Here is a 20155-nt window from a genome sequence, read left to right on the forward strand (position 1 = left end):
TTCAACGTGGCTCCTTCTCTTCAGTTTGTTTTCCATGATCTGTAAGTCATTCAGGGTGATGGAGTCCCTCCATTCTAACACTCTCCTTCTTTTCTTTTCTTTATTTTTCATTTATTCCTATATTGGGGAATATGTCTAATTTCCTGAATGATTTTGATTTCCATGGCTTCTCTCTTTGGTCTGATTTTGTGAAAGAGACTCAAAAAGGGGTCTGAAAAAAAGCTGAACGGACTCCAGATTATTTTCCTCTCTCTGTTCAATCCTTAATTTATCATTTGAATAATGAGTTTTATTTAAAGTAGTGGTGGAATCAGTTGTAGTTGCCTCACACCATTTCCATATTTGTGTAACTGATCATTGCTTTTGGATCAATGTTGGTTTAAGGCTCAGTAGACTTGTGGAGGATTATATATATTATATGTAACAAAAGTATTTGTTGTGGCTGTTGTAGTTGCCGTACCTCAGCCCATTTCCATACTTGTGTAACTGATCATTGGTTTTAGATCAATGCTGGTTTAAGGCTTCTGGAGGATTATTTATATTATATATAACAAAAGTATTTGTTGTGGCTGTGGATTATAATAACTTTTTTTTCAATAGGACTTTTTATGAATTTTTGTATTGCTTAAAATTCATTTTCGCCATTCAAATGGTCAACAAGAATTCCCATCTCTTGCGCAATCTCACACTTGGCTACAACATCCATAACAATTATTTCAGCACTTTCCACACTTCAGATGCCTTGCTGGACATGCTCTCCACTGGAGAAGCCAATGTCCCCAACTACAGCTGTGGAAGGAAGGAGAACCTCCTGGCTCTTCTTGATGGAGCCGAGAGAGAGAGATCTCCATCCAGATGTCAACATTAGGAGCCACCTACAAAGTCCCTCAGGTTTGTGTGTGTTTTTCTCCCTCTGGTAAAGGGAAGGGTGGGTGGTGGTGGATGAGCAATAGATGCAATCATGTCTTCTCCATGGAATTCAAGAGCTGCTTTTCTGCATATTAGCAAAAACGTCAATATTTTACCCCATTATGTTCATGTTGAGATTAATCATAAAAGGCCTGAAATGCAAGCAATACATTCCCTGGAGAAGACATTCTACCAACTATTTAACTGATCAAAAAATATCCCTGGTTGTTGGGGCCTCTATTGGCATCTTCATTTTCACACATAAATGATGCCTGCCCTATCCAGTCAGATTGAAGTTGGCAATAATAGCATTTTATCTATCTAAAATGTGGAATAAAAATTACTCTAGCAATTATAGGCCAAATAGACTAGCAGATACTGTGGTTAAAATTTATGCCATGATCCTCTTAGTTAAGCTTGAGAAAAATTCATTCCTTGCAGAAGGTTTTAGGTAGAGTTAAATGCTATATTGATTTTGTAAGAAATAATGCATAAATTAATAATCTAATATTGGCAAAAAGTTTGTCCTGAAATATCTAATCTATATCAGTGAGGTAAAACAAGGTTTGCTGCTTTCTAGATGTTAGTGCAGCATTTGACTCAATAAACAGAGAAATATGATGGAGAAAATGTTTTGCCCTCAAAATGGAGCTCAGCCTGTTGGCCCTGATCCAAGCCCTTGTTTGAGAGGGAGGTTTGGGCTCAATGGAGCCTTGAGAAGAAGGATCTATGCTTACCAAGGGGGAAGGGAAAGAGGCATATTTGAACCCTTGTTCTTCAGTATAGATTTGAATGACTTACTAGGACTAATGCAGGGTCAAAAAACAGATCATAAATAAATGTTATTTCATTTTTTGACAAAAATAACTAAATTAGTGGACCAATGAAATGCAGTGCATGTAGTATACAGTACTTGGATTTCAGAAAGGCTTTGACAAAGTCTTCCACAACCTATTTCTCAGGAAGCTAAAAATATGTGGGATGGACAGCATCACCCCCAGATGGAGTCAGCCTGTGGTCCTCAATGGAACTACGTCTGCATGGAGGGAAACAAGCATTGGGGGACCCCAAGGTTCCATTTTAGGCCCAGTTCTCTTCAACATCTCCATGACTGATTTGGATGAGGGGAGAAATGGAGAAATCATCAAATTTGAAGACAACACTAAAGTGGCAGGAATAGCCAACATCAAAATAGGCTCAAGATCCAGATAGATCTAGGAAGACTTGAATCCTGGGCCTATCTAACAAAATGAAATTCATTGTAGAGAAAAATAAGGTTTTATACTTAGGTTAGAAAAACCAAATGTCCACTTACAGAAGAGGTGAAACCTGGCTCAATAAGTGTAACTGTGAAAGGGATCTTGGAGTCCTAGTGGACAATCACTTAAATATGAGCCAGCAGCAGCTAAAAAAAGCTAATTCAGTCCTAGGTTTCATTAACAGAGGGATAAAATCAAGATCATGTGAAGTATTAGTACTGCTTTATAATGCTTGGCAAGACCACACTTGGAATAGTGCAATTGGTCACCATATTATAAAAAAAATGTAGAGACTCTGGAAAGAGTGCAAAAAAGATGATTAAGGGCCTGGAGACTAAAACATATGAGGAACAGTTGCAGGAATTCAGTATGTCTACTCTAGTGAAAAGGACAAGGGGTGACATCATAGCAATGTACCAATATTTGGGGGGCTGCCACAGAGAAGAGGAGGTCCACCTATTTCCCAAAGTACTAGAAGGCAAGACAAGAAACAATGGAGGGAAACTAATCAAGGAGAGAAACAACCTAGAACTAAGGAGAAATTTCCTAATGGTGAGGAATGGAACGTCTCCCCTTCAGAAATTATGGATGGTCCATCACTGGAGGCTTTTAAGAAGAGACTGGACAGCCACTTGTCTGGAATAGTATAGATAGATACAGATTAACAGAGTTGGAAGGGACCTTGTAGGTCATCTAGTCCAAGCAGACCCTACACCATTTCTGACAGTTGACGGTCCAGTCTCTTCTTGAAAGCTTCCAGTGATGAAGCTCCCACAACTTCTGAAGGCAACTTTATCTCTTTATTTCCAGGTTGAATCTCTCCTTGTTCAGTTTCCATCCATTATTCCTTGTCCGGCCTTTGGGTGCTTTGGAAAACAGCTTGACCCCCTCCTCTCTGTGGCAGCCCCTCAAATATTGGAAGACTGCTATCATGTCTCCCCTGGTCCTTCTCTTCACTAGACCAGCCATGCCCAGTTCCTGCAACCGTTCATTGTATGTTTTAGCCTCCAATCCCCTAATCCTCTTGGTTGCTCTTCTCTGCACTTTTTCTAGAGTCTCAACATCTTTTTTATAGTGTGGTGACCAAAACTGGATGCAGGATTCTAGGTGTGGTCTTACTAAGGCTTTATAGGGTGGTATTAGTTCCTCTCTTGATCTTGATTGTATCCCTCTGTTAATGCAATTTAGGATTGCATTGGCTTTTTTGGCTGCCACTGCACACTCTAGACTCATATTTAATTGGTTGTCCTCTAAGACTCCAGGAACCTCTCACAGTTACTGCTATTATGCCTGGTTTACTGCTTGAACAGGGGGTTGGACTAGAAGACCTCCAAGAGCCCTTCCAACCCTTTTATTTTGTTATAAGTTCTGTTATAGGTATACATGTTTAGCCTGCTAAATTCTTATTGGAATACACTGATTTATACAGATAATGTGATATTATCATACTTACACATTGGATTGTATAGACTTTGATTGTTTTGTCTTAATAATTATTTGATAATTTATAAAGCAAGTTTAAAAGTTATGGTCTTTGTGAAATGACATCCTAGCCATAGATGGTCAGCCATTAGAGCAAGTAACACCTTTCCTTACTTGGGGTTGTTTTCTCTGAGCCTGAATCTTGGCTCCCTCATCATCCAAGGAGCTCAGTTAGAGAAAGGGCAGGAGAGAAAGTGGTGCTTAAATGAAAACCTCATAGCTCTCCAGCTTCCTCAGCCCCAATTATTAAAGTATACGAGGCCCAGTTTTCCCCCATGTTCTTACATTAATCTGATGTTTGGGGCTCCAGAGAGAAACCACCAGCAGAACCAACCCAATCTCAGCTTCTGAGGAGGATCTTGGGGTGGACAAAAGGACTCCAGCTGCTGCCCTCAGAGCAGATTTGGGAATTTACACAATTTCTGCTTTGCCTAAATTCAGAAAATATGGGTATTATTGGCATAAAATGTAATCTATGGAAACTGACAGGCTCTGAAAATTGTGGCTGTTGGAACAGACAAAACTTCAATTAAGGACCAAACTTGGATTATGCAACTGACAAATCTTATTAGGCTTTGAGGTCTGCCTGTTTCTTGTATAACTGGAGAAAGAAGTTAAAAAATTTCCTCCAGAAAGAATCTGGGATAGAGAAGCAAAAAAAGATGCAGCAATCCTTGAAAATTATAATAGGCTCTTTTTTGGAATAGAATATTCCAGTTGGCATTTGCACATGTTAATCTAATTGTGAGAAATTGTAGGGGTGATACAGTAATATGATTTACATTTTTATTGTTTTTTAATTTGCTTATTATTTTCCATTATTATGATACAATCTTGCTAATATTCTGTCTTTAATATTTTAAACAATGTCTGATTAACAATCTATTCTAATACATTTATGAGAACCAGGTTGGATTTATTAAAATCTAATATTTTGGACTTGATCTGTCCCCAAATATAACACAGCATTCTTCATTGCTTTTTCAGATCAGTCATAAAATTGTTTCAGAGGCTCTGAGTGATAAAAGGAAATTCCCCTTTTTCCACTGGATGAATCCTAAAGAAGGGATCCAGTACCCAGCAATTGTCCAAATTCTCCTCCATTTCAGATGGACCCTGATTGGCCTCTTTGCTTCAGACACAGAGAAGGGAGACAATTTCATGAGGATTTTTCCTCCTATGCTTGTCAGGAGTGGAATTTGTGTGGTTGTATCACAACTGTTCTCTACAACTGGACACACAACAGCCCTCAGGGATTCCCTCTCTAAGTGGAGACAAGTCAACGTCTTTGTTCACTTCATAGAAAATGTTTCCATTTGGGAGAGAATTCTTCCTTTCCATGAAACATTTATGTGTCTTCCAGGACCCATTGAAGGGAAAGTCTGGATCCTCACAAATTTTTTTGGGTATAAAATGAACAACCGTAGACTTCTCAAATACATCCATAGTATTTGGAACTTTCGTTATCTGGCAAAAAAAAGGCCAAGAGATTCTGCCTTTGAACCCCTTTTCTTTGTGGAAGAAAAGTTTCAAGATCCTTATTTCCGCTGTTCTCTTTCAAAAAACGTCTTTTCTGTCAAAGGCCGCAGAAGATGCACCCAGGAAGCCCCACTGAAGTCCCAGTGGAAATGGGACAGGATCCGGATCCCAAATGACTACCATGAGTACAGTATCATTCAGACTCTGGCCCAGGCCTTGAATGCCGCTTATTCCTCCAGTTCGAGGAGGAGAAGGAAGGAGGGAGAAAAGAGTTTGGGGTCTCCAAGGCTGCAGCCATGGCAGGTATGGGGTCCTAATATGGATCCATTAATCTGAGATCCTTTGGAGGAGGAATCCAGAGGAGAAGGAGGGGAACCATCTCAACAGATCTGTCCAATTCGATTACTCAGGGAATAATGGTTGCAAAGAGTAGATACCGTGGCATTTTAATATTAAACTCTGCTCATTTGAAAATGCTGTATTCTTTTTTGAAATGAATTCCTGTATTTGTGGGTTTGTGATGAGCATGGTGGAATTTCCCCTTTGTTCCGTCCCCACTGCAGGTGGGTCTGTGTGCAGCTCAAGAGGCAGCTAAACCCCCCTCTTCTCCTCCAGTGAAAGGGAGCCTGGGGTGGATCTGGGTCTTTCATTGGGAGAAAAGGGCACGGAGAAACTGAGGAAGTGCAAAGAGTGAGAATCAAATATAAATAGGAGATAGGCAGCATTAACTAACAGCCAACAAAGAAGCAGCTGGAACCTCTCCAGCGATGCTCCGTGTGAGGGACGGAGGCCTCCGGATGACCATGTGTCTCGGTCAAACCGGCTGCTTCCGTCTCCTCCAAAGGCTGAGAGAAAAGGGAGTCTGGCTTCAGACCATACAGTTAGGCTTATCTGCCCCCGGCCACTAGGTGGGGCTAGAGCAACAACTGCACAATAGATACATGTTGTGGCATGACCACCTTTATAAATTTGGAGGAGACACTGAGACCATCTAGCCCAACCCCTCCTCTCTGCAGGAATCCCACTTAAAGCTTCTCTGACTGATGGCTGCTCAGTCTTTGCACTCAGACAATCTGTGAAGAGGAGACTGAACTTCTCTGCTTTACTGGCTCAGCTCTAAAACAGCTCAAACTTTTATCATATTTTTTTCTCTCCTTCAGCTAAAATCTCCTCTCTTGTAACTGAATTCATTTTTCCACATCTGACACTCTGGAATAATAGTGAGCAGATCTTATGCTTGTGTGTAACCTGTGTCAGTGATTGGAAGAGGGCTGCATCCTCCCTTCTCCAACCGAGAGATTGTGTCAGTTGGAAAAGGGGCTCCCAGACTCCTCCTGATCTTCAGCTCTTCTCCTTGTTCTCTTTCCTCAAGGCTAAGAGCAGCTCCTTTGATCTCTTCCTTGGCTTATTTCTCCTTCCCTGAAGTTCACTTAGATTTTGTGCAAATTCTCCTCCAAGAGTGGTGCCTGCAAGGGGACCTGGTCCTTGAGTTGGGGTCTCCCCTAACCAGAATGTTCACTTCCTGAGATTCTTATGGCTGCATTTGCCTTCTTCCCATGAACATCTCCCTGCTGACTCAGATTCGGTTTCCAGTTAACTACGATTTTGAGATCATTTGCACAAACATAAATATAAAGTTTGGTATCCCTCATCTTTCTTCCAGTCCCTCATTCATGTTCTTATATGAGACTCTATTGTTAGTAAAGTCCTAGTTGTTAAAACTCAGATATTTTTCTATTGCTTTTTACTCATGTACCCTTCTCTGTGTGGTGATGATAAATATTGTTTCTGGAAACTTGATATTCCTCTTATTAAATTTTATTTTATTCAAAAAGGTAAAATACAAGTTTTGGAAAATAAAACTATTACAAAGACAAAACAAAACTGGACAAAATATATATTTTTTAAATTGTGCATTAAAAACAGACAAAAACTTGCATATTGTCCCCCCAGTTGAATACAATACAGCAATAATAGTTTCTCCCCCTTGCAAAATAGGCCCACAGTTATAAACTATATATCTGTTTGCAACTACTTGACTTGTCATCTATCTGCTGTATATAAAAACGGAGTTAACAGGCAATCCAACAATAAAGTTAAATTTAAAAACTTCAAAATTGTCTGTTATCTGCTATTGTATTTAACTCACAGAAAACTTACAGGAGCTTCTTATCTATCACTACAATCATTATCTCTGATTCATCCAGAATCTGTCCAGGGTTAACCACCTTTGTTTGATTCTTAATAATAATTCATTTCCTTAAAATTGTAATTAGGATCTTTCCCAACAACTGCTTTCCATTCCCCAAAGTAATAGGGCCTCCTGTACATTGAAACACAAAGACTCTTAAGACTTGTTTTCCAGTTAAATATGACAAGTCCATTCCCCAATCTCCCTCAATCTTCTTGAAAGAATCCATTTCATCAGTCATCCGTTTTGTCCACTTTGAGTCTTCAGGGTCCATGGCCTCTCCAGCCATCTCCAAGCAGCCTGCCTTCAAACCAGACTCCTCCTTCAGGGATGCCAGCAGGAAATTAAGTTCCAGTCCATCCATCCAATCCATCCGATTCAACAATTGTTGCTTGCTTCTGATTATCGTCTTTAAGTTGATTTGAAACCATTGTTATTTCATCAAACGTTTTAAATGAAGTTTCAAATAAGGCTTGTCAGTTGAAAAGCTTGATATTCTTTAAATGAGATCAAAGTAGGTTACTCTAAGATAGTATTAATTATCGTATTAATGACAACGTAGAAAAATTGATGAGCAATGGCAAATTGTTATCCATCACCTTCTGGTTTCCTAGGAAAGATTAAAAAGAGTTAAAAACTATTTGAGTATCATTTTGAAGACAGTTTTTATCCACTTATTATCCAGCCCTCAGTTTTCTAATCACATCACACAATTGTTTGTGAGTCCTTTATTGAAATCCAATGATATCACCAGAGTTCCCATCATCTATTTAGGAAGTGTAATGATGTGTGAGAATGGCTTTTGGGGTGACTTTTGGGAAGAGAGGCTGCCTAGGGAAGGATCAGAGAAGAGGGGAGAATCCTGCAGCTGCATAATGGGAGAGAAAGAAACTCAGAAAGGATCCTGGCTAACTTTTCAGGCTGAGAAAAGAGTTGGTGGGAGATTTGTTCTTTCAGATCTGCAACATTTTTTTAATATTGCATTACAATTGATTAGAATTAGCACATCTGGAGGTGTTTTCCATCAGGTTGACCAGGGAGAAGATTAGCCTGAGAACTTTCTTCTTAATCAACCCATGCTTTCTGGGAATCAACCTCTTGATTGCAAAGAGTTTATGAATCATCTTTTTTCTTTCTCTGTTCATTTTATTTGTCATCTGCTCTAGAATGTTCCCTATATTTGACCAATTGTATCAATTATGTACTTTTTCTATATTTTGTCAGTATAGGATTGACAAATTTTTCTCAAACTTTTTCATTCACTTATGAAGATGATGACAGTATTTGTATCCTAATTAAGCATATTTGAAGATCCGACAATTGTAGAACAAAGATTCAATGTGGGATAGAAACAAAGTTCTCTGTTTTTCAAATTCCTGGATGTTCCCATTCTAGTTTCATCCCTTTCTGGAGAAGAATGAATTTTGGAATATTTCCCACTTTGAAGTGTACTTGGACCAAAGTGGAGAGATAACAGCAGATCTGACCTTTGGCAGCTACTTGGTTCTCCCCAAGGAGGATCCCAGGAGAGAGATTCTGGCGTATTCTCTGAGACAGAGGCTTACTATCATCCAAGATGCTCTTTCACAGCTGAAGTTGCTCAATAAGGTGGGAGAAATTTTGGTGTCTTTTCTCTGTTTTCCAAAGCCTGAGGTCCCATTTCAAGTGGGCAAAGCCTAGAGTCTCCAGGGTGGTGGTCCTCCCATGCCAGGTGGTGTCATCTCATGGAAGTTCTTCAACAGACGGGACCTAAGTGGAGTGGCTTTGCCATGTTTTATGGAAACCTTTCAAGATCTTACTGGTCAGAGGTTTCTTTCTTCATCACAGTTTAATTTCATATTAAAAAAACTAATAGAATAAAATTTCCTAAATCTTTTATAGTAAACTTTATTATTTTATTTATTTATTTATTTATTATTTAAATTTCTATACCGCCCTTCTCCAGAATAGGACTCAGGGCGGTGAACAGCCAGAGTAAAAAACAATACATACAAAATTTAAAAGCAATTTAAAATAATTAAATATTATTGGCCGTAAATTAAAATAACCCAATTTAAAATCAATTTAAAATTAATTATTAGTTTTAATAAGAATATATCATCATATTTAAATCTTTTTTCAATTCTATCCCTCTAGACTACATTAAATAGAAAAGTATTGTATTTTATTTATTTATTTATTTATTTATTTATTTATTTATTTATTTATTGGTTCAATTTATATGCCGCCCTTCTCCAGAGACTCAGGGCGGCTTACAATGCGTTAAGCAATAGCCTTCATACTTTTGTATATACCTGCTTAGTAGGGCTTTCCCCCCCCCAAGCGGTTCTTTTTTATACAAAGTCAGCTTATTGCCCCCACAATCCGAGTCCTCATTTTACCTACCTCGAAAGGATGGAAGGCTGAGTCAACCTTGAGCCTGGTGAGATTTGAACTTGCAGTAATTGAAGGCAGCTGGTGTATTTATTATAATGTTAAATTCTGAAAGCAAAAGGGAGGAACTAAAGGAAGAACCTGCCAGTTTTACCTCCTGCATCTGTTTAGAAGTAGTCAGAGGTTTCATGTTTACCTCAGTGAAGACCAGAGGCTATTTGTCTCCATCCATTTCTACCTCCATTTTCCATGGACGGAGAGTCCTAACACCTTTTCTTTGGCATTCCTTGTTTTTCTGCTCAGTCCCTGCCTCAGTCCAAATGTGTGGAAAGTTGTCATCCTGGATTTGTCAAGAGGGCTCGAGAAGGAGAGCCAGTTTGCTGCTATGACTGCGTTCCTTGTCCGGAGGGGACCTTCTCCACTCAGGAAGGTGGGTCACACTGAGGAAAATGGGAGGCTTTGTGGAACTGGATCCATCCAGAACAGGGGTGAAATGCTCCCGGTTTGGACCGGATCACCTGATCTGGTAGTGATGGTGGCGGGTGGTTCGGAGAACCGGTAGCAAAAATCCCCGCCCCCCCCATGCCCAACTGAGCCATACAATCATCAGAGGCTTTTTTTTTTTTTACTTTTAAAAGCATTTTTTCTATAACCTCTTCAGCCAAAAAATGCTTTTAAAAGTTTTTTTAAAAAGCCTCTGATGATCGCGTGGCTCAGCTGGGATCATCAAAGGCTTTTAAAAGAAAAAAACCTTTTTTTTCTTTTAAATGCCTCTGATGATCCAAGCTGAATTGCCTGATTGGCAGAGGTTTTTTAAAAAAGCCTCTGCTGATCAGGCAACTCAGCTGTGATCGTCAGAGCCTTTTGAAAGCATTTTTTTACAACCTCTTCGCTGAAGAGGTTGTAGAAAAAATGGTTTTAAAAGTTAAAAAAAATTGGCCACAACCACTCAGTCACATTACCCCACCACCAAGCCATGCCCACAGAACCGGTAGAAACAAAATTTAGATTTCACCACTGATCCAGAACCTTTTCATGAAAGTGCAAGTTAAAAGACAGATCGAAGATCACATGGGTTTTTATTTTTAACCTGCACAATTTCTTATCTAAATGGAAGTAAATCAAAAAGACTTGCAAGGTGGACTTCCGGTTTGGTGTCCCAGCGATGCAGTCAGGGAAATAGCGGGCTCTAATGAGCACCGCAAAAACCCTGACTGACGAACCGCCGCCGATGGGTCTTTGGACCGAACCTGTCTTGTAGGGACAGGGGAAGGAGAGGGGCGCCTCGGATGGCCGAGAGGAACAGGCAAGTTGCTCGGAGGCCGGAGGGAACCCTCTGAGTCAGCAGTGGGGGAGGAAGCCATAGCGGCTGCCACAAAGCTGGGACAAACCGGGAAAAGAATTGTGCAGGAGGAAAGAAGAAAGAAAGAACGATGTGCTTTGAAGCCGGGTGAGTGACACCCACCCAGGCGAGAAACAACGTTAGACTATGGACTTTTACTAATAAGACCCCTAGCCTTAAACAGCGGCTGTAGATTTGTGGGGCTTGAAGATTTTGCAAAGTAACAATAGGGGATAACGACCCATTAAGGAATTTACTTTAGTACTGATTGTTTTGGAAGAATTGGCTATTAACAAACCAGAAAACTGAGTTTTCCTTCAAATTGGAACAGATTTGATCTTTGGAAAAAGAGAAAAGCGACAAATAAGGACTTAACACCTTTAAAAGTTAGATGAAGCGAGGCGAATGGATGGTTATATAATTGCTTCAAAATGGAGATTGCTGTGACTAAGCAAAAAGTGTAAATTGCAGAGACTTGCCTTCTGCTTGAAAAAGAACTATTTTGACTGGCTATTTACCCTGGATTACTTAGAAAATAACTATGGATTTTTGGATTTTGGAGATTCCTATTCTGCCTATGGGTGGTTTTATAAAGAAAGAAGAAAAGAATGGAACTAATAAAATCGAAACTAACTGGCACAGGGACAAAAGAAGTGACGCAGGAACAAAAATAGGGAAACTGATGGATTTTACATGGAACAGACTTTACAATAGAATTAAAATGATATACAGAGTTTCAAACATGGATATATTGATTTTGAAGTGGAATACCTATGGACAGATAGGGAAATGTAGAAATAAAATAGATAAAATTAAAATCTAATGCTTAAATGTCTAAATGTTTAAATGAGTTTTAAATATAAACAGGAGATATATATGGAGAAATAAAGATGGAAAATAAAGGAAGGTAATTAAAATAGAAATTTGATGTTAAGGTGGTTAAAATGATATTTTTATAAAAGCATAAGAGTATATATTGATATGAGACAAACTTAAGAAAATTTATTAGACTATGGGAGAACAAGTGGAGAATATGTTTGATGTAACATGTTTTAATTTTAAACTGTAAACAAAATTGAGAATGGTAAATATGATTAAATGTGAATGATTAATGAACTATTGGATGATAAAATAAGAAACACAGATTTAAGCAACAAATTGTGAATGAATTTAATGTATGTTGGAAATGATCAACATTAAGAAATAGGTTGGGAAACACTCTGAAGAGTATATTTGGAAATAATTAAATAATAGATAAATATATTGAAAAGAAAACACTCAAAACAAGATATGCAGGGTATCAGCCAAATGATCGTTGGAGGTATGGAGGAGAATATGCTGGAAATCAGCCAAAATAAAATATGCTGGAAATCAGCCAAAATAAAAAAATGCTGGAAATCAGCCAAATAACAGTTTGAGTTATGGAGAAGAATATGCTGAAACTCAGCCAAAATAAAATATGCTGGAAATCAGCCAAATAATAGTGGGAGATACAGAGGAGAAAATACTGGAAAATAGCCAAATTAATATGGGGTGAAAAAAAATATGTTGGAAGACAATTAAAATGAAGCAAAACGATTTTGAGATTATTTTGTGTAAAATGAAATGTGTAATAGATGATAAACTCAAGAAAATTGACAAAGTTTAAGATCTAAAGATTGGATGAAATGGGTCCAGATATTAAGAAATACAGCTAGAATTTGATTTATAAAGTGAAATAAAAATATAGCTGTATATATTGGAAATTAAGATTCGTGGTGATAAAATAGTAAGGTAAATACTTAGATCCAGAGGTTATAATATTCTTAAATTTGTGTTTTGATATTGATGTTAAAAGAAGTAATGGAGAAAATTTAGGAAGGAGTTAGAATGAATTTTGATTTATAATTGCATATAAAAATGAATGGAGTTTATTTGGGAATTAAGATTTGTGGTGATATAATAGTATGGCTTAAATTAAGATGTTAGAATTTATGTTAAAAAATTTTGTTTTGATTTGTAATTTTAAAAGACGCAATGAGGAAATTTTGAATGGAGTTTGTTAAAAAATATAAGCGATTGTACCTATCTATGACCGGATCAAGACTTCATTCTTAAAAGATATGTTTTATGTTTATGTTTGAAAAAAATAAAATAAAAAATATTTTAATATTTTTTAATATTAAAATTAATAATTAATATTTTAAAAAATATTTTTAAAAAAAGACTTGGAAGGAGGGGCTGGGAAGAGATGGGAGGAGGGGGTGGCAGACTGGGCAAGCTTTACTAACAGCAGAGGAAATATCTCTTCTGCTTTTTAGTTTGGATATGTGCTGCTAAGTTCACCTTTCTAGGAACATCTCAGTTCTTTGAAACTAGATGAATTGTTTGAGGTCCACCTTCTGAAAGGCCTTGCAATCCACTGTATATTGGCTCCTCCCCTTGAGGATCACTGAGAAGGTGTCACTGGGCCATAATGTGGTGCTGTGGATAGTTATGGGGGGGGGATCTCATTACACAAATATTCTGCCAGTCATGTAGATCAATCAATCAATCAATCAGAATAGAGTAGAAGGGACTTTGGAGGTCTTCTAGTCCAGCCCCCTCCTCAAGCAGGAGACCCTAAACCATTTCAGACAAGTGACTGTCCAGTCTCTTCTTAAAAACCTTCAATGTTGAAGCACCCACAACTTCTGGAGGCCAGCTGTTCCACTGGTTAACTGCTCTCACTGATAGGAAGTTTCTCCTTAATTCTCCTTAAGGTTGCTTCCAGATGTTACAAGATACTGAAGGTATCCTCCAAGTCCAGGATATTAACTGCCATGAGGCAGGACTCAGGATGTTTGTCTAAAAAGATTATATGATTCATTATTAACCTCTAATAATGTAGGTTCCTATGAAGATTCTACACATTACACAGGAAATAATTAAGATCCTAGGACTTCCCTTAACTTCATATACCTAGCTACATTTTTTAATAAAAATATCCTTTTTTAAAAAAACATTTTTTTTATTTTTTAAAATACACAAACATACAATACATCTTATTCGGTCATAAGTAGGTACAATTACTAATTTCTTTTTAACAAAAACTTTTTCCAAATCCCCACTAATTACCATCTTTTTTTTTTAAAGAAAAATGTCTAACTTATATTAATTTACACAAATCAATTACCTTTCTATTATTTCACCTCAAATCTTAATTTCCAAATAACACAACTTAATATTCTATACCATTATTGCCATAAATTCTATCTAATTAAAAATGTCTTAAAACCCATTACCTAAATCTTAAAATCCTTAACCAAATATCATTTCAATTTCTTTTTCTTTTAGCATGGATGGATATATCTTAAAAATATAAATCATCAAGATATTTACACAGTATTTTAACTGTTAACATTTATCATCTTCATTTTACTGTTTATCTCAACATAGTCACCTTTATTTTAACTCTTCATCACAACATAATCATTTCATTATTAATATTAATTCCAGTATAATCATCTCCCAGTATATAATCTTCATCTTAATCATCTTTTTTTGGCTGTTAATATCAGCATAAACTTCTTAAATTTTACTGTTATACCCAGTATAATCATCTTATTTTACTGTCAATCCCAGCATAATTATCTTTATTTTTACTGTTATACCCAGTAGAATCATCTTTATTTTTGCTGCCTATCCCAGCATAATCACTTTTCTTTTATTTTACCATCTATCTATACATTACTTATTCATATTCAATCACATTATCATTATCATCTTTGTAGCACTTTAACATTTATTTATTTATTTATTTATTTATTTATTTATTTATTTTATTTTATTTTATTTTATTTTATTTTATTTTATTGAATTTCTATACCGCCCTACTCCCGAAGGACTCAGGGCGGTGAACAGCCATGAAATAAAACACATACATATACAAAATTTAAAATCGAATTAAATGAATTAAATAAATTTGGCTGAATTAATACCCATAATTTAAAATAATTTAGACATAGTTCTTGCACCAAACACGTCCTTATATAAATTAATAAATTTCTTTTAACCTATTCTGTTCCTCTTATATTCTAACTTCCCTCTTTATTTCAATTTTTATGTATCTATAACAAATTCTTCTCATATTCATATTCATTCTTATCCCTCTTTTAAAACCTCCTTTTTATTATTACTATCCATCTATACACTGCTTTTTCATTTTTAATCACATTGTTTTTATCTTCTTTTTTCCAGCTGTGTGCATCTTATTCTTCATTTCCTTGTCTGTTAGCATATATTCAATTTCAATGTTCTCAATTAAATTCTCCATATATCAATTTAATTCTTTTTCTTCTATTTCAAGCAAATCACATCAATTTTCTTCTTTTGTTCCTGCGCCATTTGACTTCTTTTGTTCCTGCACCAATTAGTCCAATTATAGGAGTTCCATTATATTTTCCCTTTCTTTTCACCAAAGTCCAGCCGCCTGCAGACAAAGAAAAAACAGCTCCACTGCCAAAATCCCATGGTTGTTATCTGTAATATTCACAATGTTCCCAAACAAAGAGCAAGTTACAATGTTTCTTTTGAACCAGAAGGTGTCTCTCTACAATCCACAATTTCCATTAGTCATGCAAATCGCTATTTTGTTTCAATCATATAACATTCCTGCTTGATTCTCTCCTTCTTCTGTGTTTTAAAAATAATAATTCTTTTTTTTCCGCTTCTTTTCATTAAGAGTCCAATTCAAATTTAAAGCTTGATCAGTTTTGAACCAGATCTCAATGTTTATTTTTCCAATTTGGTCTATTCAAATATCAATTTTCAGTCGGGACTTTTTCTTTTCTTTTAAAAATTTAATTCTAAAATCTTCTATGCCCCATAGTTAGTCAGCTGCTGTTTTAAGGCTATGGGTCTTTCAAATAAAAAACCATTACTCCAAACGTTGTTTCTAGCCTGGGTTGGTTGTAACTCACCCTACTTCAAAGAGCATCGTTCCTTTCCGCTTTCCTCCTGCACATCACTTAGCCCGGTTTGTCCCAGCTTCGTGGCAGCCGCCATGGCTGCTGCCCCCCACCGCTTACTTACCGAGAGTTCCCTCCGACTTCCGAGGAACTTCCCTGTTCCTCTTGGTCGTCCGAGGTGCTCTCCTTCTACCCTGTCCCTGCAGGACGGTTCTGGTCCGGAGACCCATCGGCGATGGTTCGGCAGTCGGGGTTTTCGCTGGGCTCCACAGAACCCGCTATTTCCCCAGCTATCTCGCCGCGAAGCCAACCCCCCCCCACCCCCATCCCCAAAAATATTCTTCTTATGCTCTTTTTAATGAAATAGTTAAGAAATACTTCTTGGAAAATGTCTGTGGTATCAGCTATTATCCAAAGAAGATTTTTCTTGCAAGAGAAAAGGACAGAATATTAAACTCTACTCTTCTGCGCATGCGCAAGATGGTGACTTCCCTGTGACTCCGGTATTTTGGGGGGGTGATTATGGCTTCAGGGGGGCCTTGAAGGGCTGAATTTCGATCGCTGCAGCCCTGGCCCAGCTGGAGGAGTGTCGGGGCTCTCTGCTGAGGGGTCTCCGGCTTCTTAGAATGTCCTGGAGGCTCGCGGAGGCTCGCGGAGGCTTGCGGCTTGTGGAGACGGCGAGAGCGGCCCGAAGGAGGAGGGGGCGGCGGCAGACCTCCCATGTTGAAGGCGGCAGAGCCAGGAAGACAGCGTCAGCGCCGCGGCGATGGCGGCGGTGCGGCACCCTTGTCAGGATCCTCGCCAGCCCAATCTGCCCCCTGGACATGTGCTAGGGCGGTGAGGGGGGCGAGGTGAGGACGGGGAGGCTGGCAACGGCGGTGGCGGCGATGCTGGCGGCGTGGAAATGGCGGCCGCCGGCTCAAGGAAGGGGCCACCGCAGTTTGGTCTGTGGGAGTGTTGGAGATGGTGGCAGCTGCTTACTTGTGGCGTTAGATCTCCTGGGTGATTGTGGGGCGTTGTTTGGCCCTTGGTCGTCCCAGAGGCCTTCATGTTGATCTATGAAGGCTGGGCGAGATGAGCAGCATGATTATAAGGAAGATCTGGGGGGATGGGGGAGAGCTGGACCATGACTGAGGGTTTTCCCCCCTCTGGCGTTTGTTGCCTTGGCTCTCCTCTTTCCCCCCCCCATCATCATCTCCTGGACTAGGTGTCATCTTGACCTCCCTGTAGTTTTTTGGTGGCTATGATCTCCACCGTTGAGCCTGCCCTGGACTATGTGGACTGACCTGATCCCATTCTTTCCCTCCATTGAATGGAGGTTTACATCTGGGGATTCAAGTCTTGGTGGAGTGGGTCTACAGCTGCTGTCTCACCTCCGGTTCTCTGGACGATCGTGGTTGACCAGCCGCCGTGAGAGTGGGGCTGGGTCACCCTTCACCGGTTCAAAACAGCATTCTTACTCCTGCCATTGCCGTGAGAGGGCAATGAGGTCCTATGTGTCCCATTGGAATTCTATTGAAGCCTGGCATTTACTCTTGACTGTGATAACATCAAATTGTCCCCTGGCTATTGGCCATGGATTATCACCTCCCCTTGATGTCCAGATGTACTCGGTGAATGACCTTCGTGCCCTGCGAGATTCCCCCCTCTCGCAGGTTTGGCTCTCTTCGTTATCGAGGGCCTATCTTGATGACGGGCGTTGGAGCCCCGAGAGATGGCATGCAGCAAAGAAGAGTTTGAGGGGTTTTTTAAGTGGGTTTTTTAGTGGGTTTTTAACAAACATTTTAAGGGGTTCGGGGGGGATTAGGGTGAGTTCTGGGGGAAATCCAACGGGTTCAAGACCAGCCTTAGCGAAGGGCTGCGACATTAGGGACGTAGAACCGGAGGTCGGGGAGGGGGTTGGAGTTCGATTTGAAGAGGGCTGTTCCATCAGCATAGTGAGTGGGAGGGGCAGATATGGCGGTAGCTGGGGACCACATCATGTTCGGGGAATGCGCACTCGCTATTTTAGAGTGATTGCGCACTCCGGTCCCCAATGCTTTTCTCGTTTCCCAGGCTGTCCAGATCCCCAGGGCCAGAGCCTCCGACTGATGTTATACAACGCCAGATCCGTTGTTAATAAAGCCCCCCTCATTCACGATCTTATTCAGGAGGGGGAGGCGGACCTGGCGGGCATTACGGAGACCTGGTTGGGCCAGGAGGAGGGAGTTCCCCTCGTGGATATATGCCCACCAGGCTTCCGTGCATTTCATCAGCCGAGGGCTCAGGGCAGGGGCGGGGTGGTGGCGGTTATTATAAAGGAAGGTCTGGATCCAAGGGAGACCACTGTTCCACAGATAGCCGGATGTGAGTCCCTCTTTGTAAAGTGGGGTCGTGGAGTACAGATGGGCTTGTTGGTCACGTACCTGGCTCCCTGCCACGTGGCAACGGCCCTGCCCGAGCTGCTTAATGTTATAGCCGAGGTGGCGGAGGACACCCCCAGACTTGTTATTATGGGGGATTTCAACCTGCCATCTATCGGTGAAACGTCTGAGGTGGCTCGAGAGTTCATGGCTTCAATGACGGCCATGGACCTAACTCAGTTAATTCATGACCCCATTCACACAGGGGGACACACTCTGGACTTAGTTTTTGTCTCTGGTCAGTGGTTGAGTGGCCTTGATATAGGGGATATAGCCATCGAACCCTTGTCATGGTCTGACCACTTGCTCCTTCGACTGGACTTTCTAACCGCTGCACCCCGCCGCAGGGAGGTGGAACCGACCAGGTGGTTCCGCCCCAGGCGCCTGATGGACCCTGATAGGTTCCAGATGGAGCTTGGGCCATTTCCTGAGACTCTGGCTCATGACTCGGCTGAAGACCTGGTGGCCGCCTGGGATAGTGCGGCTGCCGGGGCCTTGGACCGTGTCGTGCCTTTGCGGCCTCTGACCCGGCACCGAACTCACCTAGCTCCTTGGTTCTCCGAGGAGCTTAGGGAGATGAAGCACCGGAAAAGACGCCTGGAAAGTAGTTGGAGGACCAGCCGCTCCGAATCCGACCGAACACTGGTGAGGTCTCATATTAAGACCTACCTAGTGGCGATAAAAGCGGCGAAATCTAGCTATTTTGCCGCTCTTATCGCGTCATCAGATAATCGCCCGGCCGCCCTGTTTAGGGTGACCCGCTCCCTCCTCCATCTGGAAGTGCGGGATGACCCCTTGCAGGGCCGAGGTGAGGACTTTGTGCAGTATCTGTATGACAAAATCGCTGTACCAACCAGCGGGCTGAGCCTTGGTACTACAGTGGTTTAAAGCACCCTGTTATTAACACCAGCTGCCTGCAATTTACTGCTGGTTCGAATCTCTCCAAGGCTCAAGGTTGACTCAGCCTTCCATCCTTTCTAAGGTAGGTGAAATGAGGACTCAGTTTGTGGGGGCAATAAGCTGACTTTGTATAAATATACAAAAAGATGAAGGCTATTGCTGAGCACATTGTAAGCCGCCCTGAGTCTTCGGAGAAGGGCGGCATATAAATCAAATTTAAAAAAAAAAAAATAAAAAAAAAATAACAGACCTCCGGATTTTTCGTCGGGCCCTGAAAACCCATTTATTTCAACTAGCGGGGCTGGCTTGAGTTAATTTTAAATTAATTTTAAATTGGGTTATTTTAATTTACGGCCAATAATATTTAATTATTTTAAATTGTTTTTAAATTTTGTATGTATTGTTTTTTACTCTGGCTGTTCACCGCCCTGAGTCCTATTCTGGAGAAGGGCGGTATAGAAATTTAAATAATAAATAAATAAATAAATAAATAAATAAATAAATAAATAAATAAATAAATAAATAAATGTTGCTTTTTTGCTTTCTCAGATACGGAAAAATGCACCAAGTGTCCAGATGATAAATACCCAAATGAGGACAGAGTCCAATGTATCCCCAAAGTCATAACCTTCCTGTCTTATGAAGAACATCTGGGCATCATACAGGTTTCTTTTGCCCTACTCTTGTTCTTAACCACAGGCCTTGTTTTAATCATCTTCATTAAGTATCTAGAAACTCCCCTTGTCAAAGCCAACAACCGGGACCTCTCCTACATCCTCCTGGTCTCCCTCCTGCTTTGCTTCTTCTCTCCTTCTCTCTTCATTGGTCAACCAAGGAAAGCCACCTGCCTTCTCCGACAAACGGTTTTCAGCATCATCTTCTCAGTTGCC

At 40.0% G+C, this 20155-nt stretch overlaps 1 protein-coding gene across 1 annotated transcript; it reads left to right on the forward strand.

Annotated features, from left to right (window-relative positions):
* The first annotated feature begins 17567 nt into the window (after positions 1-17567).
* LOC148112025 (uncharacterized) lies at positions 17568-18695 on the forward strand. Its single transcript, XM_087879351.1, is given in 2 exon segments — positions 17568-18548; positions 18551-18695. Coding segments are annotated over 2 exon segments (1056 nt in total). The 3' UTR covers positions 18626-18695.
* The last annotated feature ends 1460 nt before the right edge of the window (positions 18696-20155 follow it).

This window comes from Pantherophis guttatus, chromosome 15 (assembly GCF_059756535.1).
Source record: "Pantherophis guttatus breed Tessera chromosome 15, ASM5975653v1, whole genome shotgun sequence".
Classification (NCBI taxonomy): domain Eukaryota; kingdom Metazoa; phylum Chordata; class Lepidosauria; order Squamata; family Colubridae; genus Pantherophis; species Pantherophis guttatus.